The 16,301-nt window shown below is 51.9% G+C and overlaps 5 protein-coding genes across 5 annotated transcripts; 3 read left to right on the plus strand and 2 right to left on the minus strand.

Annotated features, from left to right (window-relative positions):
• Positions 1-767: 767 nt before the first annotated feature.
• Positions 768-3,425, plus strand: BKA67DRAFT_653112 (uncharacterized protein; the record flags this gene model as incomplete). The annotated part of the gene is made up of 3 exons (XM_046106298.1): positions 768-959; positions 1,069-1,281; positions 1,344-3,425. The coding sequence occupies 3 exons, from the start codon at positions 768-770 to the stop codon at positions 3,423-3,425; spliced, it is 2,487 nt and encodes an 828-aa protein (XP_045964036.1).
• Positions 3,426-8,614: 5,189 nt separating this feature from the next.
• BKA67DRAFT_486789 (high mobility group box domain-containing protein) lies at positions 8,615-8,836 on the plus strand (the record flags this gene model as incomplete). Its single annotated transcript, XM_046096926.1, has 1 exon — positions 8,615-8,836. A coding segment is annotated over one exon (222 nt), but the record flags the coding sequence as incomplete, so codon positions are not given.
• Positions 8,837-11,020: 2,184 nt separating this feature from the next.
• BKA67DRAFT_530032 (uncharacterized protein) lies at positions 11,021-12,235 on the minus strand (the record flags this gene model as incomplete). The annotated part of the gene is made up of 2 exons (XM_046099174.1): positions 11,021-11,864; positions 11,934-12,235. 2 exons carry the CDS (start codon positions 12,233-12,235, stop codon positions 11,021-11,023), a joined length of 1,146 nt encoding a protein of 381 aa, XP_045964038.1.
• Positions 12,236-12,640: 405 nt separating this feature from the next.
• Positions 12,641-13,455, plus strand: BKA67DRAFT_546190 (39S ribosomal protein L53/MRP-L53). Its single transcript, XM_046101374.1, has 2 exons — positions 12,641-13,117; positions 13,208-13,455. The coding sequence occupies exons 1-2, from the start codon at positions 12,934-12,936 to the stop codon at positions 13,321-13,323; spliced, it is 300 nt and encodes a 99-aa protein (XP_045964039.1). The 5' UTR covers positions 12,641-12,933; the 3' UTR covers positions 13,324-13,455.
• Positions 13,456-13,842: 387 nt separating this feature from the next.
• BKA67DRAFT_653116 (inorganic pyrophosphatase) lies at positions 13,843-14,913 on the minus strand (the record flags this gene model as incomplete). The annotated part of the gene is made up of 4 exons (XM_046106299.1): positions 13,843-14,068; positions 14,128-14,471; positions 14,530-14,649; positions 14,731-14,913. 4 exons carry the CDS (start codon positions 14,911-14,913, stop codon positions 13,843-13,845), a joined length of 873 nt encoding a protein of 290 aa, XP_045964040.1.
• Positions 14,914-16,301: the final 1,388 nt, after the last annotated feature.

The following is a 16,301-nucleotide window of genomic DNA, read 5'->3' on the forward strand; positions in this document are numbered from 1 at the left end:
TGTATGAATGCATCAAACAGAAAAAATGAGCATTTGTGCATACTGCACTGTAGTGTAAAGATGTATGTGTCTGGCAGTCGGGCTAAAATAAGATTAGTCAATGAGTATCATGTCGTATCGGTCAGCTAACTGAACTTGGCGTGTCTGCGCGTTTGGGGTTTGGCGTTTGGCGAATCAGCTAAGCTTAGTCTCGTATGGTTTAGTCTAAACTAACCTTAGTCTAGTTTGGGGTGGGGTTCCTCTGCCATGTAAGTACTGTAAGTGGGCAAGGTAACACTTTTTACGCTTTACGCGACTTGAGTCGCGCGCCAGCTTGAACTCGAGCTCGAGCTTGAGCTGGGAAAAAAAAATCCAGGGCAGATTGCAGATTGCCGATTGCAGATTACAGCAGGTGTCAGTCGCGCAGCTCACCAATTACTGACCTCATTCTTAGAATGAAGGTAGCTTCCATTCAACAACACCACCACCACCACCACCACCACAACAACAACAAAAACAACAACAACATAGGACAACACAGGACAACTGTCGACACGACACCATACCACACCACACGACGCAACGCAAGTCGAGTACTCGCTTGCCTTGTGCTGGTATTCTTGCCTCTCTGCAACTAATGCGTTAGCCACAACTGCGCTGCCCGCATCTCTTCCTACCCGCACATCATTCGTTCGTTACCTATTCACAACACCCATCGCCAGCGACCCCGTCTTCCATCCCCCACAACGCGCATCCTGTTTTCCGCGTCACAAACAATTGTAACAACCATGCCGGCCACCAGAAAGCGCTCGAGGCGCCATCTTGAACCCGAGACTGACCAGGTCGCCTCTGCACCAGAGTCTCCCAAGGAAATCCCACTATTGCAACGCATCAGAAATACCTGGCAGTTTTCCAATCTGTTTCAATGGATCTTCTTGTTCGGAAAGGTCGTCAAGATTGATGAGAGTATCGACATGGATGTACGTAATCACTACACCTCGCCAGTCCAGAACAAAAACAACAAAACACAACAAAAACCTCACCACATGCAAACCAAACGACATTGCTGACTTCCTCCCTTCTGATCAGGTCCTTGAAACCGAGTGCTTGAAACCTCACTCCACTCTGCTCCTCGATATAGGTCTTGCCTTGCTCAAGTTTGTATCTTCGCATCGTGGCCTGACACCAGAACTCTTCGACGAGTACACCCGCCGCCAATATGTTGCCAAGAAGCCTGACCACAACCCCTTCGGCACTGATCAAGACCCTGCCAGGTTTCACGACTTTGATGTCTTCACAAAGGTTCGTAGACGGACACAACTTGATTGACCCGCGCCGAACAACACACGCTAAACAGATCGCAGCTCCGAGTACTCCAGCAGTTGACCCAATGGGTAATGCTGCACCCCGAACGCATCCGAGACAAGATGGATGAGCAGACGCTGTCCGATCAGACCGACTGGAGGATAGAACCCTATGGCTGGGACAGCGAAGACCGCGAGTACTTTCTCCTTGATGATGATCGCTTGTATCGTCGGACTGACCCTCCCCCAACCATCCCCACCTGGAAACCTAAGAAGAATAGCAAGAAGGCGAAAGCTGCTGCCAGAGCCGCCAAGCGACGTCGCGTTTCCAGGTCCACCGCTGCCGACGCTGATGCCGAAGATGCCGAGGATGGCCCTGCCTCCGATGTGGAAGAGGTTTCTGCTGTTGAAGATGAACAAGACGACGGCTTCGGAGGAGCAAAGTGGGAGTGTATTGCCGTCTCCCTAGACCAAGTCCGCGCCTTTCTTAACACGATCCGCAAGACTCGTGATGAAAACGAGAAGATATTGAGAGACCGCATCGAGGACGGTCTCGTCCCGATCCTAGAAAAACACGAAGAGTCGCGCAAGAGAAAGCTTTTGGCAAGAGAGAGAGAACTTCTCAGCCTCGAGAAGATGGCCCATGCAAAGAGATCCAGTCGCCTGGCGGGTAGGGCAGAACGCCAAAAGCATGATGAAGAAGAGCGTCAAGAGGAAGAGAGACGCCGCCAAGAAGAAGCAGCCTCCCGTAAAGAGGAGCAACTACGCATCAAGCGGGAAAAGGAGCGCGACAACAGAATGATGTCCCGTGAGAACCGTCTCAAAGAACGAGAAGTACGGCGACTGAAGCATCAAGAGGAACTGGCTCAGCTCTCCGAAGATGGCAGGAATATCGACTCCGACAGTGCCAACAGGCTTTCGGGACGTCGACTAGAAGCCGAGATTGCCAGGAATAAACAAGCCCTTGAGGAGCTCGAAGACGAGGAGGACGACTGGATCTTCGATTGTATTTGCGGAGTTTATGGACAAGTAGATGACGGGACACACAGCATTGCTTGCGAGAAATGCAACGTCTGGCAGCATAGTAAATGCGCCAGCGTTAGTGAAAAAGAGGCTGAGCGAGATGATTTCCATTTCATTTGCAATACCTGCAAGCGAAGAGAAGCGAATCCTAAGCATACCACCATCAAGCTCAAGGTTAAGGGCCTAGCTGATGTTCCGTCGTCTCCCACAGAAAAGTCATCCGAGGAACGGCCTGCTTCAAAACGATCGAACCAAGGCGTTGCCATTCCCTCGGAACAGACTGCGCGGCCCAACTTGTCACCGTATACAAACGGCACTGCGTCACGATCTCAGTCCTTGCAGCAGTCTCGCCTGCAACACAGCTCTCCCCAGGCATCAACCAAAACCAAGATTCCTATCAAACCTATGAGCCATACTCCAATCCTCCCTCCGCCGTCGCCCTTCTACAACACTGATGGATCAAATCCCTTCTCGTCGCCACACCCAACATTATCACCGCCGCAACAATCACCAAACAAATCACGGGCATATTCTACCATTAACCAATCGTCCCCACCGGCTGCATCCAAGTCACTAGGCACAAGCAAGATCCTGCCTCCGAAGGGTGTATTTCACATTTCTCCGAAGGCCAATGGAACTATGCCGGCCCAAAAGGGATCTTCCGAGGGTCTGCCTCCGAAAACTAGTGAAACACCAGTGCCGGTGCCTGCAGTGCCCACGTCTCCACTAAAGCAACCTTTCCAGGACGCAGGTAACAGACTTTCAGGACTATCACCGCCCCCAGCACCTTTTGCAGCTGCGCGTCGTGCATCCAACAGCAGCGCTGCTCCCTCACTTCTTTCGACTCCACAACTCAAGCACGGTCAGCCCGCGCCCGCATTAGATGTCAAGACACCGACTCTTCCGCCCTACCAGAATGGCATCTCACCTCTGAAACGGTCACCTCCACATGGTCAGCAATCGGCTAACGGAGCGCGATCTTCACCCGCTCCGCCGATTCTCCCCCCTGTTGCACTCTCCCCGACACCATCAAAGCAGATCATGACACCGCCGGTCAAACATGTTGAGCCTTTGCGGTCTGCATCACAACGGTCTACTAGCGGCAGTGAAGCGGCATGAAGTCACTGCTCTTGAACAAATTTTTAGTTATGTTGGTCACAGTCTCGCAAACCAAGAGGAACCCGCAGTTCTACTGATCTGATCTATCATGTTTTTGTCAGGTCTGTCAGGCTTGCCGAGCATATATTGCCTTTCGTCCGATCCTATGTTTTGATCACTCGGCCTACCGATGCTGGCCGACTGTCATTGTGGCTGGCACATCTGAAGTAAATGTGCCGCGGTCCAGAACCTTGATGCCTGATGAACAGGTAAATAACTGTATGATACATGATGCATTCAATGCGCCGGGTTGGACAGAAAGACGTGGAATGTGAACGGAATGAGGTTGGTCATTTGGGCCCGGATACGTTGACAGCTTGTCAATGGATTTCTTCATCTTGGAAATTGAAGTTGATTATATTCTTGCAGTCCTCGGAGTCCTCGGTTTCAACTTGCTTGCGAAACCAGTAGTTTGCTACGATGTATATTTACCACTTAAGACTGATGAAACCCTGCGATATCTTCGTGATCAGTCAGTTTCGGCTGTCAGACCATTGTCACGAGGTCATGCAGGCCTTATCAGGCATGGCTGTACACGGCCGCAGGCTGTTGAGGAAACCTGCCGACTGCGTGCGATTTTCACTTTCACTTGACTAGGTTGACGCCAGGGTCTGTGATGGAACATGACACCCCGGTACTGACCAAACCGACCCCCCAAAAGAGCAATCCACTCGAGGCTACTATACATACTGTAGATCTGAAGGACCCATTGTAGTGTCGGCTACCTTCACACCGACCAATTAAAAATTACGGTACGGCACAGAAGGTCGCAGGATCATGCTACACATTGCCGTCAGCTGTCAAATCACAGCCGTGCTCCAATTTGCGGTCAATTGCTATCGGGTCAAGCTCGCCTGTGTTGCATCGGAGCGGAGGTCCGGCACATGGTTTGCCTGGTGCGTGTGCATGTTGTAAGTGACCCAACTGGCCGTCACGAACTACTGGTCCAAGCGCCGAGACATGGAACGGTCGCTACGGGTGTATGGGAAAGGAGCCCCATTTGTATGTGCGCGACGCGAACATATTAGGTTCTGTGTATGGGATGTGGGCTAATGTCTCGCTGATGATATCTCTCCAAAGTTTTCGGTCGACCGAGGAAACTCCATCAATTGATTACAAAACAAACTTCCTCATCGTTGGTGAGTTTTGTTGCTGCCCTTGTCTGTGTGTTTTGATCCTTAGTATAGATTTCGCAACTGACTAGCACCAAAACAATACTGAAATGAAGCTCGACATCAGACGTCATTGATAGTCTAAAGAAGATCAAGCCAAAGAAGTCGAAGGAGAGACAGGACTCTGGTAGTCTTCGATGCCCTTGGTATATGATGCGCTTTCCTTGGCAGCCAAACGCACCATTGACACTCCTCCAGAGTTCACAGGTCCCTTCTATGCATGTCATACAGGCAATACTTGACTCAGCATCAACGAGGAATCTACGGCTCTTCCCTCTCTTCCATTTTGTTATAGATGAATTGCCGTCTTAGTAGTCCATACAGTACAGGTCTGCCGCGGTAGAGTTTACCGGCGTAACTGACGTCCAAACAGCCAACCCCTGCATACGCACTAACGCACCTATCCGTCGTCTCTGCAGGGATAGTCATGCAAACAGAATTAGTCAAGGACGACAACCTGGGAATTAGCAGCAATTCTACGGTTACTGATGGAAAGTAACCATTCTTGCAACACAAATGCTGCTGAAGGCGTCAGCAACTCCTTGAACCAGACAAAGTGGTCAAAACGCATGGATAATAGAGAAATCCTGGTTTAGATTTGAAAAAGTTGGCCCATCGACCTAGAGTCAAGAACACATCGTAATGAATGATAGGACTCGAGAAGAATCGGTGGGCGACGAAATTAAAAGTGTCTCGAAGAATCGTCGTCCAGTGGACCAAAGGCAACACAGAAGCTTGCCTCGAAATTCGTTCAGAGGAATGCGGGAAAGGAGAAAACGCCACTGTGTTCGTGCTCACGTTTTCAGGAATGCAGCATTCCAAGAACCAACGGTCAAATACATCATTCCGGCCGACACCGCTCGCAATCGATTGAAATCAACGAAACCAGGCCATCTGGCAACCTCAGCAATTGTCAAAGAGCCTGGAGCCCAACTATGGGGCGTGGCGCGATGTAATCCCAAAGCTCCAGGTCAACCGGCCCAATAGCTGGGACTATAAATGACAATCTAAGCGATCCAAGCCTCAGACTTTTGAACAGCATTGAATGTGGAGATTCGGGCGGCTTCTTCGGGTTGCTGCGTGAACTATTTCGCATCAGTACCGACACTTTACCATGGGTTCCTGCTCCTCCCATCGCACTGTCCAGGACAGCGCTATGCTTTTGGGAGACATGTTTGCCAGGCTTCAAATGTTTTGACTGAGAATCTTCATGAAATCCTAGGAACCTCAAGTGAGCCCTACGACAAGACTGGAAGGCAAGCATTTATCAGATGCAGTCAGTCTGACAAGCCATGCGAAAGTGTCCCTGCGGCTCCATGTTATACTCCGGCCCCAGTAGAGCATTGCCTCGGAATGTAGCGAGATGCCCATGTCAAATTTAGTAACACACATCTGAACACGGCCATGGGAATGCCCGAAAGGACGCAAGTGCAGGAGATAAGCTCCGCTGGTCGATTTTACCCTCCGCATTCGCTTGAGTCAATCCGCGATCCCCAGTTACTCTCTTTCAAATAGCCTTCCGGATCCGTCACTATAGCCAGACCACTCCATATGCGTATACAAAGGGTCTACCGGATGATGGCAAGTGGATGCTCGAATAACGCACAATGAAATACAAATAACTTACACACCCAAGAATCCAAGCATTTTCTTTCTTACCAACAACCGGCTGTTAGTTGTTGGTTCAATCTTTGATGGAAATTGTAGGAGGCTAATCAACCCAAAGAAAGAGGAGACCAGCACAACAAAGCAGACGGCGCTGTGTGTACTGATAGTGCCTCTGGTTCAAGTAACCCCTACCCTTCGCCGACCAAGAAGAAAGCTCTGGTACATTACAATTTGACAGCCAGTAATACCAACTCAATATCAAACCAAACATATCACTCCTTGCCCATACCGATGGTCCATTGAGCAACTCCCACCCGGCACTTCCCATATCAAACATCACATGATCAGTTCTGTTTATGAACCAACAGCGACTTGCATGTGTCACCAGTAATGCAGCGGTACACATCATCATAATCTTTGCCTGGATGCCGAAGAGCAGTGTTTTCGTTGGAGAAACCAAGCGCGAGACAAAGATCTCTCCAGAAGGGGTCGTTGCAGACACTAGCTGCAGAACAGGCTGCATCAACCGTTGCGCAGCTGTATCAGTGACTGCACTGGGACGGGGTGCTTTCCAATAGAAAGGGTGGACTACCAAGGCACTTCTTCTGCAGGTACAAGCTTCTACTGCCGCAGAACGTGCATACACACATACGCGTTACTTAGGCGCATACACTTCTAGCTTTCAGAGACGCAGACAACGCGAAATCACTCGACTAGTTATACCCACAGGTTCGTTAAAGCCGTTATTTTCATGTGTTTTTTTTTTCTCCAACTATGCTTTGTGCATATGCGTCTCCCATATCCTGGTTCCCTGCAGCTGTTGCGGTGTAGACGACCCCCCCAAGACAAGACAAGACCTCAGACCTGAGTTTCTGACCTGTCTATTACACTATCCACCGCCTCGCCTTGCAGCCAGCGCTTGCTATTAGACATTATCTAGGCCGCTATTGACACAGAAAAGATAAACCTGCCTAGTACATCATATGACAGGCGTTCCCTCCCTACAAGTATCTGCACAGAAGTACACCAGGCTAACACTAGCGATCCTGTAGTCGTGCGGTGCGCCCGTACGCACAGCACATCACTTATTGGCAAATCACACTTCTGGACGTCTAGCGGTGTTGGCGGCGGACAGAGAACATTACCCTTACCGCTGCTGTATCCTGTCATAATCTGTGAGAGTGTCGAGTTAATCCAGAAACCGCAAGTACTGGATATCTTCTGTGTTGGCCCTTGGTCTCATACCTGGTCCGACCCGTTTCTGTCCTGTCACCGGTTGTCCCAGCTCTCACTGGCGCTTCTGGGCCAAGTTTGGGTCGCAAGACAGACATAAGTCGATATCAAGGAGACAGGAGTATTGCCTGCTTTTTTTCGGCGTGCCACTTTTTTTTTGGCGCAGACGTGCCGGTATAGGCATCGCATTATCTCGACTCGCCAGGTCGTTCTTCGTTCCTCATTTCTGGAGCTCACACTCCCTGATAAGAGACACAAAGCCGGCATTGCTCTCCAAGAATTGCGCTGTTCATGAACACAGTCCATTGTTGTCTTTGTTGAGACCAATGCTGTCTTATTGTTCAGGAGCATATTCTTAGTCTTCATCTCTTCAACTCAGTAAGTAATTACCTTTAATAGTCGCCCTGTCAACCGCTCTGTCTCGATTCGAAGGATCAAACAGCTACCTAACAATTTTCCAACCGCAACAGCACTGTTACGGTACAGCTTTTGAAAGAAAGGACAGGACTTTGAACCAACGGAGTAAAGATGGCAGGTTACCCTTCCGAATCGCATGAACTTGATGCATTGGCTGCATACAACGACCAAGGGTTACACGGCCAGTACAACAGCCCACCACAATATGGCAGTCCAATGCCAAATTCGATGTCGCCGTACAACTCTTCCAGTTACCCGGACCCAACACAAGCGGTAAGTAGCATTCATGGCTATTTGGAAAACGGTCTTGTCAAAATGGAGGATGTCCATCTTGACAAGACCTCGATACCTTTTTGCCGTTATCAGGACTTGAGACAATCGACAGCTGACATTGCAAAGACACAGAATCCCCATGGCTATACCGGCAAATCTGAAAGGAAATCATCCAGTCCACACCCGTCCTCGGCAAGTACCACGCGCTCTGGACGCACTACTGGCACTTCAGATCCTCTCCGGCCTCGACCTGCACGTGTACAAAAGGCACCCGCCTCGAAGTCCAAGAGGAGGAGAAATCAAGCAAGGACAACGCCCCCAACCGTTATTCAGCCTCTATCGGAACTACTCGCGTACATGGATCCGTCGAAGGATAAACACATTGGGGAGTACGTCAATCGGTCCTTGGAGGAGCGAATCCAGGAGGCGACAGCCGCGGATGGCAGGATCAAGCGGCCAATGAACGCCTTCATGCTGTACCGCAAGGGCTGGCAGAACCGAATAAAAGAGATGCAGTCCAACGAGAATCACCAGGGCGTATCCAGGGTTGCCGGCGACGGCTGGGCGCTAGAGCCCGAACATATCCGCAATCAGTTCAACAAATGGTCCGAGGTCGAGCGCGACATGCACGCGCAGGCCTTCCCGAACTACAAGTTCAAGCCGCAGAAGACGGACAAGAAGAAGAATGCTAAGACCGGATACACCACGGATGGGGACGAGTCCGACCTGGAGAGCTATTCGGGCAACATTTATGTCACGAACGATGATCCCGACGGTGAGTACCGACCTCCAGGTGGCCGTGTGTCTACTCGCAGCCCTCGCAGCAGCAACAAGAACAACTACCAACAGCACGCCATGCAACCTCCTTCGCGGGCCACGTCGCATTCCCCTTATCCGCAACAGCCGCAGTACCCCCACCGTGCCCCGACACCCCTGACACCCAGTATGTCGCATTACCAGTATAACAACCCGGGGAAACCATTACCAGCCCCTTATCCTGTGGGCGGTCATGAACAATACTACCAGCAGCACGTCGAAAGGCGGCAGCAACAGAGATCATACCCCCCCAACAGTGGTTACACCATTCCGCCGCAGAGCTTCGACGTGCACGACGTATACTTTCGCCAGACGGAGAGACCGCAGTATCAATACATGTCGCAGTCACCGCCGCAGCAGGAGATGATCTCCCATAGTCCCTCACCGGTACAGCAACAGTACGACTGCCACAATTACTACCCGGCTGATAGCCGCTTTATTGATCCCCCCCAGATGCCACCACACCTGTACTCCCAGAATCACATGCCGACACAAGCCTCACGACGGCAGACGCAGCAGCAACAATACCATCAGCAACAGTCCTACGTGCCCCTTGATGATGCTGCTCGCCATCACAGCGTCGCTCCTCTTCCTCCCGTGCCCGCTGGCACGCCGAACAACATCAACGAAGGCATGCCCATGCTGGAGACAGACTACTCAGCGGGTATGTGGGATAGCCAGTCAGTGCTATTCGGGGGACAAGGGACCGCCGTCGAGGATCCGGCCACCACCTTTCTGAACTTCGGTGACAGCGACCTGGACTATAATCTGGACCCGAATCTGGACCCGAGTCTGGAGTCAAACCTGGTAGTGGCGGACGGCCCAGAATTCGCTGCCGTTGGCGATTATGACACTTGGACGGTGCAGCCGCTATCCAACGCCGCCCTCAGCCAGCCAGACAATCATCTGGACACAACGACGGGAATGGCGAGGGCGGCGACGACGACGACGGGAAACCTTGTCGTTGATGCTGCTGCTGGTCCACCACAATCACAACTACCACCACCACCTCCTTCGCACAGAGGTACACCGACATCGACTACAGCCGCGCCTGCAGGCCCAGGAGTAGCCAGCACACCCACGCCGACCTCGGCAACCTTCATCGCAGGGGAGCACCTGCTGTCACCAACTACGCCCACGTCAGCAGGCCCGTCAGCAGCTACCGATGCCGACGCTGGTGATCGTGTGCCGGCTGAGCTTTCCGTGCCGACGCCCAAGTCGATGACTTCAGCTCATACCCCGGCCACGGTCACTCCCTAGTCGGACCCTGATGCTTAGCGTCGCGGAGGCAGGGTTAGATTCATTGGGACGGCGTCCAAGGCGTTTTTTGCTGCATCCACGACAAATGAAATCGATGGACTTTTCTGCATAATATGATTTTTTTTTTCTTCTTGGATATTCTGGGTTATGTATGCGCGTGGGAGAGAAAGCAAGAGGGGAAGGAAGGAGACAGAGAGAGGAGAAGAAAGAAAAAAAAACAGGCATTTTTATCAGAATGAAAGAAACATGGGAAGATAGTGGGATGGGACGGGAGTTTCAAGGAGTTTCGAGGAGTTCTCATCGGGCTCGGGTTGAACCTTTTCCTCGAGGAAGTTCGTGAAATTGCACTGCACCCTACAAGGGGGATAAAGACAGAGGCATAATAGATGCTCTGACTACAGAGTCAATATGGGATTTTTGTGTATTCAATGAAATGGGAAGCCGCATTTTCATTGTCCATACATATCAGAAGTCTCAGGCTTTCTTGCTTGGACTTACTCGCCTTCCCAAGGACAAAGGGAAAATGAGGGGAAACATACCCAAGCCAGGGAATAGATGTTTTCACACCCACACACTTATTGACCTACCGTATGTTCTCTTTTGTACCTTCTGTAGGATGACGAGATGATACCGTCCCGCTTCACGACTTACCCAGCTGATAGAGTGACCAATGCAAAGGCGACACTTTGAATTCCACCTCGAGCACGCTTCATCAGTCAGCCTCGGGCAAGTAATATATAGACGTTGCTTTATTTCATCATTTAGCTTGATACGCTTTCACAGCTCAACCCTCACTCTTTCTGGCTCTAGAGCTGGGATGTCTTGGACTTCCTCTACAACGACACCAGCTTCGTTGTCAAAAACTTCCGAATTGCCTTGTTTGGACTCGTCAATCATGCGGCCGATTTCCTCGACCATGGACTCGTCATTGCCGGGGTCTACAATCATCTCCGTCGTTTCCTGCGGCTGCCCCGCCTGAATCGTAGGCACCCCTTCATTGTTCATCGACGGTTCCACCGGCTTGCCGTCCGGGGGAACAACCAGCGCTTCCTGACCTCCGTGCCGCCCCAGACTGGTGACGGTCACAGCACCCCGGAACACCAGCCTCAGCGGCAGCCAGACCAGCCACCACAATGGACCGTACAACAGACGGCGGAAGATGAGCCAACAATTTGTGAGGACCAGCATGTAGAAAGAGGTTTGTAGATACCAAGTGTCGCTCTTCTGGCTTCTCATCAGAGTACCGAGCAGGTCGCGACTGCTCGCCAACATGGTATCGAGCGACGAATACGACTCGCCCAGCTGCGCGAGGGCGGCGGTGCTCTCCTGCAAGGTCTTGCGGGCGAAATCGCTGCGGGACAGTTCGGCGGCCATCATGTCGTGCGTCCTGCGGAGGGCCAGGGTAACATCGCTGCTCGAGGCGACGGCCTGCTCGTCCTTGCTCATTTCGGATCTCGGTTTCCTCCTGGGCTTCTCTACTGGCCTCGGCGAGGACGTGCCCGAGGTCTTGGCAGATCGAGATTGCGAGAAGGACGCCCAGAGCAGTTCCCTCTCGCGTTTCTGGGCCTGCTGGAGATTGTGCTTGGCTCGCACCTGGGCCTTGCGGAGTAGCGGTCGACAACTTGTTGGCGATTTGTTAGCACACTGCCCGGGTTCCCGCTTCCAAAGCCGGGGTCTGATCTTGACCTACCCGTGAAGCTCCTCCTTGAGACGCTCAGCACCATCCTGCAGCCTGTCCTTGTCATGCTTGAGAGCCTTGAAAGGCCGTATGTCTGCTATCTCCTCGTGCAACAGGTCGAGATCCTCCTCTTGCTCCTGTATGAGCTGTATAATCTCGGTGCTGAGCTCACTAGTTGCTGTGTCGTCCAGGTCGCCAGACTGGAAGTCAAAGTTGGCTAGTCTTGCGATGTGTTCCTTGAGCTGTTCGAGTGCGTCCTGGAGGGAAGCGAGCTTGTCCTGCAACTCGGAAAGTCGCTCGACCGCACGCTCCATGGCTGCTAAAAGAACAAACCACTCAAGCTAAGGGTGACTGACGTTGAGAAAGAAGCGACAGGCTGGAAGTCGACGCCGATGATGCTAAAAAAAAAGGTCGAAGTTAGGTGTCGTAGGTAGTTCAAATGACGTGTTGTCTTTGAGGCAGCAATTGGTCGGTTAGCATAGTGAGTGACGTCGTGGTTTGAGTATTTCGAAAGCAAGCTGTGAGGCCAGATTTCTGGAAACCGCTACACAAAGCACAGCTGGTCGCTATGTGTGCATGGCTATTGATTGGTGTTTAGCCAGTGACGTTGACAAGTATACTGTACCGGTCGCGTGGCACTGCCTTAGGTAAGCTCAAGGCCTGCTAGAGAATCCCGCCAGCCCGCCCGCTGCCGCCTTTGCGGATCTACTCTATGTAGTGTAGTAGACTAGATTAGGTCAAGTTGAAATTGCACCGCCACTAACTCACTCCGCAGCTCGCAGGCGCCACAGAAGCGCGAGCCAGGGCCAAGAAATCCATCGCATGTCAAGTTGCACTCGGCGAGCACATCAGGAGAGCCGGCACAAGCACAGCTCGACAAACCCGAAGACCGTCCTCTACAAAGCCAATTGTCCCTCCGGAAAGCCCTGTAAGAGCGTCACAACCACAAATCCTTGTAGCCTAGCATACAGCTGAGCTGACCAGCGTCGGTTTGCAGCAAACCGCGCCCACCATGATTACCAGGTTCATCACCGAGGTGAACACAAAGTTCAACCCCTTCTCCGCCGCCTCGAGATCGACCCGGCTGTTCCTCGCAAACCTGCCCGCAAATGCTCGAGCAAATGGTGGGATGAAGCTGTCCACAAGTCTCCTACCGCGCACATCAACCGCGCCGCCTTCGCTCATGATCAAGTTCAGTATGTATACCTGTCCGTGCTAGGAGGATCCCCATCACAGTTACAACTACAACCACACTCTGATCCAAGGGGGCTGACACCTGGCACTAGAGGATGGCAAGGAGATGCAGCTGGACGGCGAGAAGCTGGGCATCAAGGGTATCATCGAGGAGGTCGACAGGCATTCGAGAGCCTTACAAAAACAGGCAGATCTTACCGACGGCTAAGCGAGCCATTTTGATTGAGCGACAACGAAAAATCACCATTCGATTCGGCAGGCGTTGGGGGGGGCGGACTCGTACATATCAAGGGACAAATCTGTGTACACAGCTGTATCATTATTGTAGAAAGAACATACAATGCACACGCTGCTCGCTTGGTTAATCGTGTCATTGCGCTCCATGATAATAGCCTAGGCTGCCTTTTTCAAGGCCTGCAAGACCCTGTCGAGTTTCTCCACCCACATGGAGAGGGTCTATTCGTAGCGGCCTCCTGCATCCGCCAGCCCCAGAGTAGATCAGCAACGCTTCTCCTCACGAGCTTCAGCACAAGATTAGACAGGAGAGTCGGGCAGATGCACTGTGTACTGTTTATTTTCTTATTTATCTGTCATCCTTGCGCGGCGGGGCCCGATACGGAAGCACAAAGTAGTCCAGATGGGTATGTGACCACCAATATCCTCCCAGATTCGTCCACGACATTTGCAGCCAAAACTTTTGTCTATCCTCCGGACAGAATCATGTCATTTATGCGGCGGCACCGCTGATGAAGAACCACTTGTCGATCGAGCTGTCGATCTTGGCAGGGGCGAGCTCCTCGTTCTTGGGGATGGGAGGGAGTTGGTTGACCTCAACGCGGCTGGGAGAGTTGCCAACAGTCACGTTCTGGGTAGCGACACCACCCGGCGCGGTCTGGCCAGTGATGAGTCTGTCCCAAGCCTCGCCACACTCGCGGATAACATCCATGGCGTAGCTGTGATTTGTCAGTCATCATGCAAGGTCGTTGTGTCCATGACGGGGGTTAAAACTTACGCCTTGTTCTTGCACTCGCCGGTGAAGGCGAACTGGTTCTCGGGCTTTCCATCGGGGATCTTGTAGATACGGAACCACTCATTGGTGGCACGGAGGAGGCCGGGCAGGTGGCGCTCGACGTCCTCGACGTCGTGGAGCTTGTGAGCCAATGGGTCGTTGATGTCAACGACGATGACCTTCCAGTCAGTCTCACCCTCATCGAGGAGAGCCATGACACCGAGCACCTTGACCTGCTTGATCTGGCCAGTGTAACCAACAAGCTCACCGATCTCGCAGACATCGAGGGGGTCGTTGTCACCCTTGGCCTTGGTCTCGGGGTGAGTGGCGTTGGGGTCCTCCCAAGTCTAGAAGACGGAATCAGCATCAACGGGGGGCGTGTTATTTCATCACATCATGTCTTACCTGGGGGAAGGCACCGTAGTTCCAGATATAACCCTTGTGGGGGAAGCAGTTACGGACGAATCGAAGCTTGCCCTTCTTGATGTCCTGCTTGATGGGGTTGAGGAGCTCCTCCTTGGAGATCTGCGTGTGCTGTGTGAGCTTGTGTCTTGGATGACGGGTTCAGGACGGCACGGCAGGATGCAAGCGGGGTGTGAGACTGACCTCGAGCTTGGCATTGCTCCATCGGGGAATCTCAACGACCATGTTCAGGATGCCCTTCTCCTTGTCGGCGTACAGAGGAACATCGTGGAAGGAGGAGATGGGGACGCCATCCTTCTCAATGTAGACACGGTGCTCCAAGGTGTTGGGAGCTCCGACCTTGCGGACCGAGAATTCGGACGCCATTGTGGAAGGCGATGCTGTTGTCTGGAGAGTTGGTCTGTGGCTGGAACTCGAAAAGTGTCGAGCTATTTGTTCAGACCGTTGGAACGCAATTTTGTCCTCGGAGAAATTGCGACTGGAAGAAAAAGAAGGTTGTGCTGATGTTCTGGGAATAGAATTGTTGTGACGAAGTTTGGCCGGAGGGGAGCCACGAGAAGGAGGGGGAGGGGTTAACACGGCTCCTAATCCCAATGCCACTCCCACTCCCGCTGATCCTGGGTTGCCAGATTGGTCCGCCAGCTTGGGCAGCTGGATGGTGTGATTGGCCCGGGATTGGCAATTTGTTAGTGTCTGAAGCAGACAAGGTGGAGGGTCGAACAATACGCTGCGGCCTGAGCTCTTAGCTGCGAGAGGCAGGAGAGGTACCTGTGGCGGAGTCTGCGATAACGGCAATCTCTGCAAGCGGAAGGCTCTCTGCAAACTTTGCCCAGAGGCTGCTCGTGAAGACAGCATCAAGGCAAGGGACGTTACAATTACAGAAGGGAAAAGAGGGCGCCAACACCAGATATATCATACACTACACGGCTGTAAATCCCGAAAATGGATAGCGAATAACGCTGCAGCTAGAGATTGTCGGCTACGATGTCGTTTAACCTAGGTAAAATGTCCTGTTCGACGAGACCTGCAAAGGTGGAGCGACCGAACTTTTGCCTTTTGTTTGAAGAACTAAGGTACGAAACTAAGTGCTGTACCACCCCCACCCCCTGTGGCGCATGGACATCAGCCACGCAGCAGTTCCAGAATCGGATCCAGTATACTGAAGTTATGGGAAATCTATTGCCTATGAACGAGACGAGAAACATCACTGAGTGCGTCCAGCGTATACCGGAGAGAAGCCCTGAAACAAAGAGGAGAAATGCAATTTATAGTGCATCCCATCGTGTCTTCAGTACTTATCCATCAAAGACGATAAGTACTTGGCTCGTTCAATTACCACTAAACCTTACAGGAACCTGGCAGTATCGAATGAGATAGTCCATAGCCCCCGTCAGTGCGTATTGTAGTAGGGTAGATGACTATATCCATCAAGCCTTGTTTTAGTAGTAGTAGTTATATTCGTGTGCGACTCCCCGTTACAGCAATGGTTCAATTTCATACCCGATACTTCGCGCAAGGTTGTCCGGTGCCACTTCTACAGTACAGGACATCAACACTAGATCTGATTGATAAGATAAGCTCGCAAAGTACCCAGGTACCCAGAGAGAGTGACTCGAACGCACTGCGGCGGCGTCGGAATTGGCCGTTGCCTGCCTTTTTTCTTGAGGGCAATCCTCAGCACACGAATCACCACCACACTCTTTTGTCTGCAAACTTCTTCCATGTTATGTCCATTTTCAACTGGCTATTCCGAA

The sequence above is a fragment of the Truncatella angustata genome, assembly GCF_020726525.1.
Source record: "Truncatella angustata strain MPI-SDFR-AT-0073 chromosome Unknown BKA67scaffold_1, whole genome shotgun sequence".
In the NCBI taxonomy this organism is placed as follows: domain Eukaryota; kingdom Fungi; phylum Ascomycota; class Sordariomycetes; order Amphisphaeriales; family Sporocadaceae; genus Truncatella; species Truncatella angustata.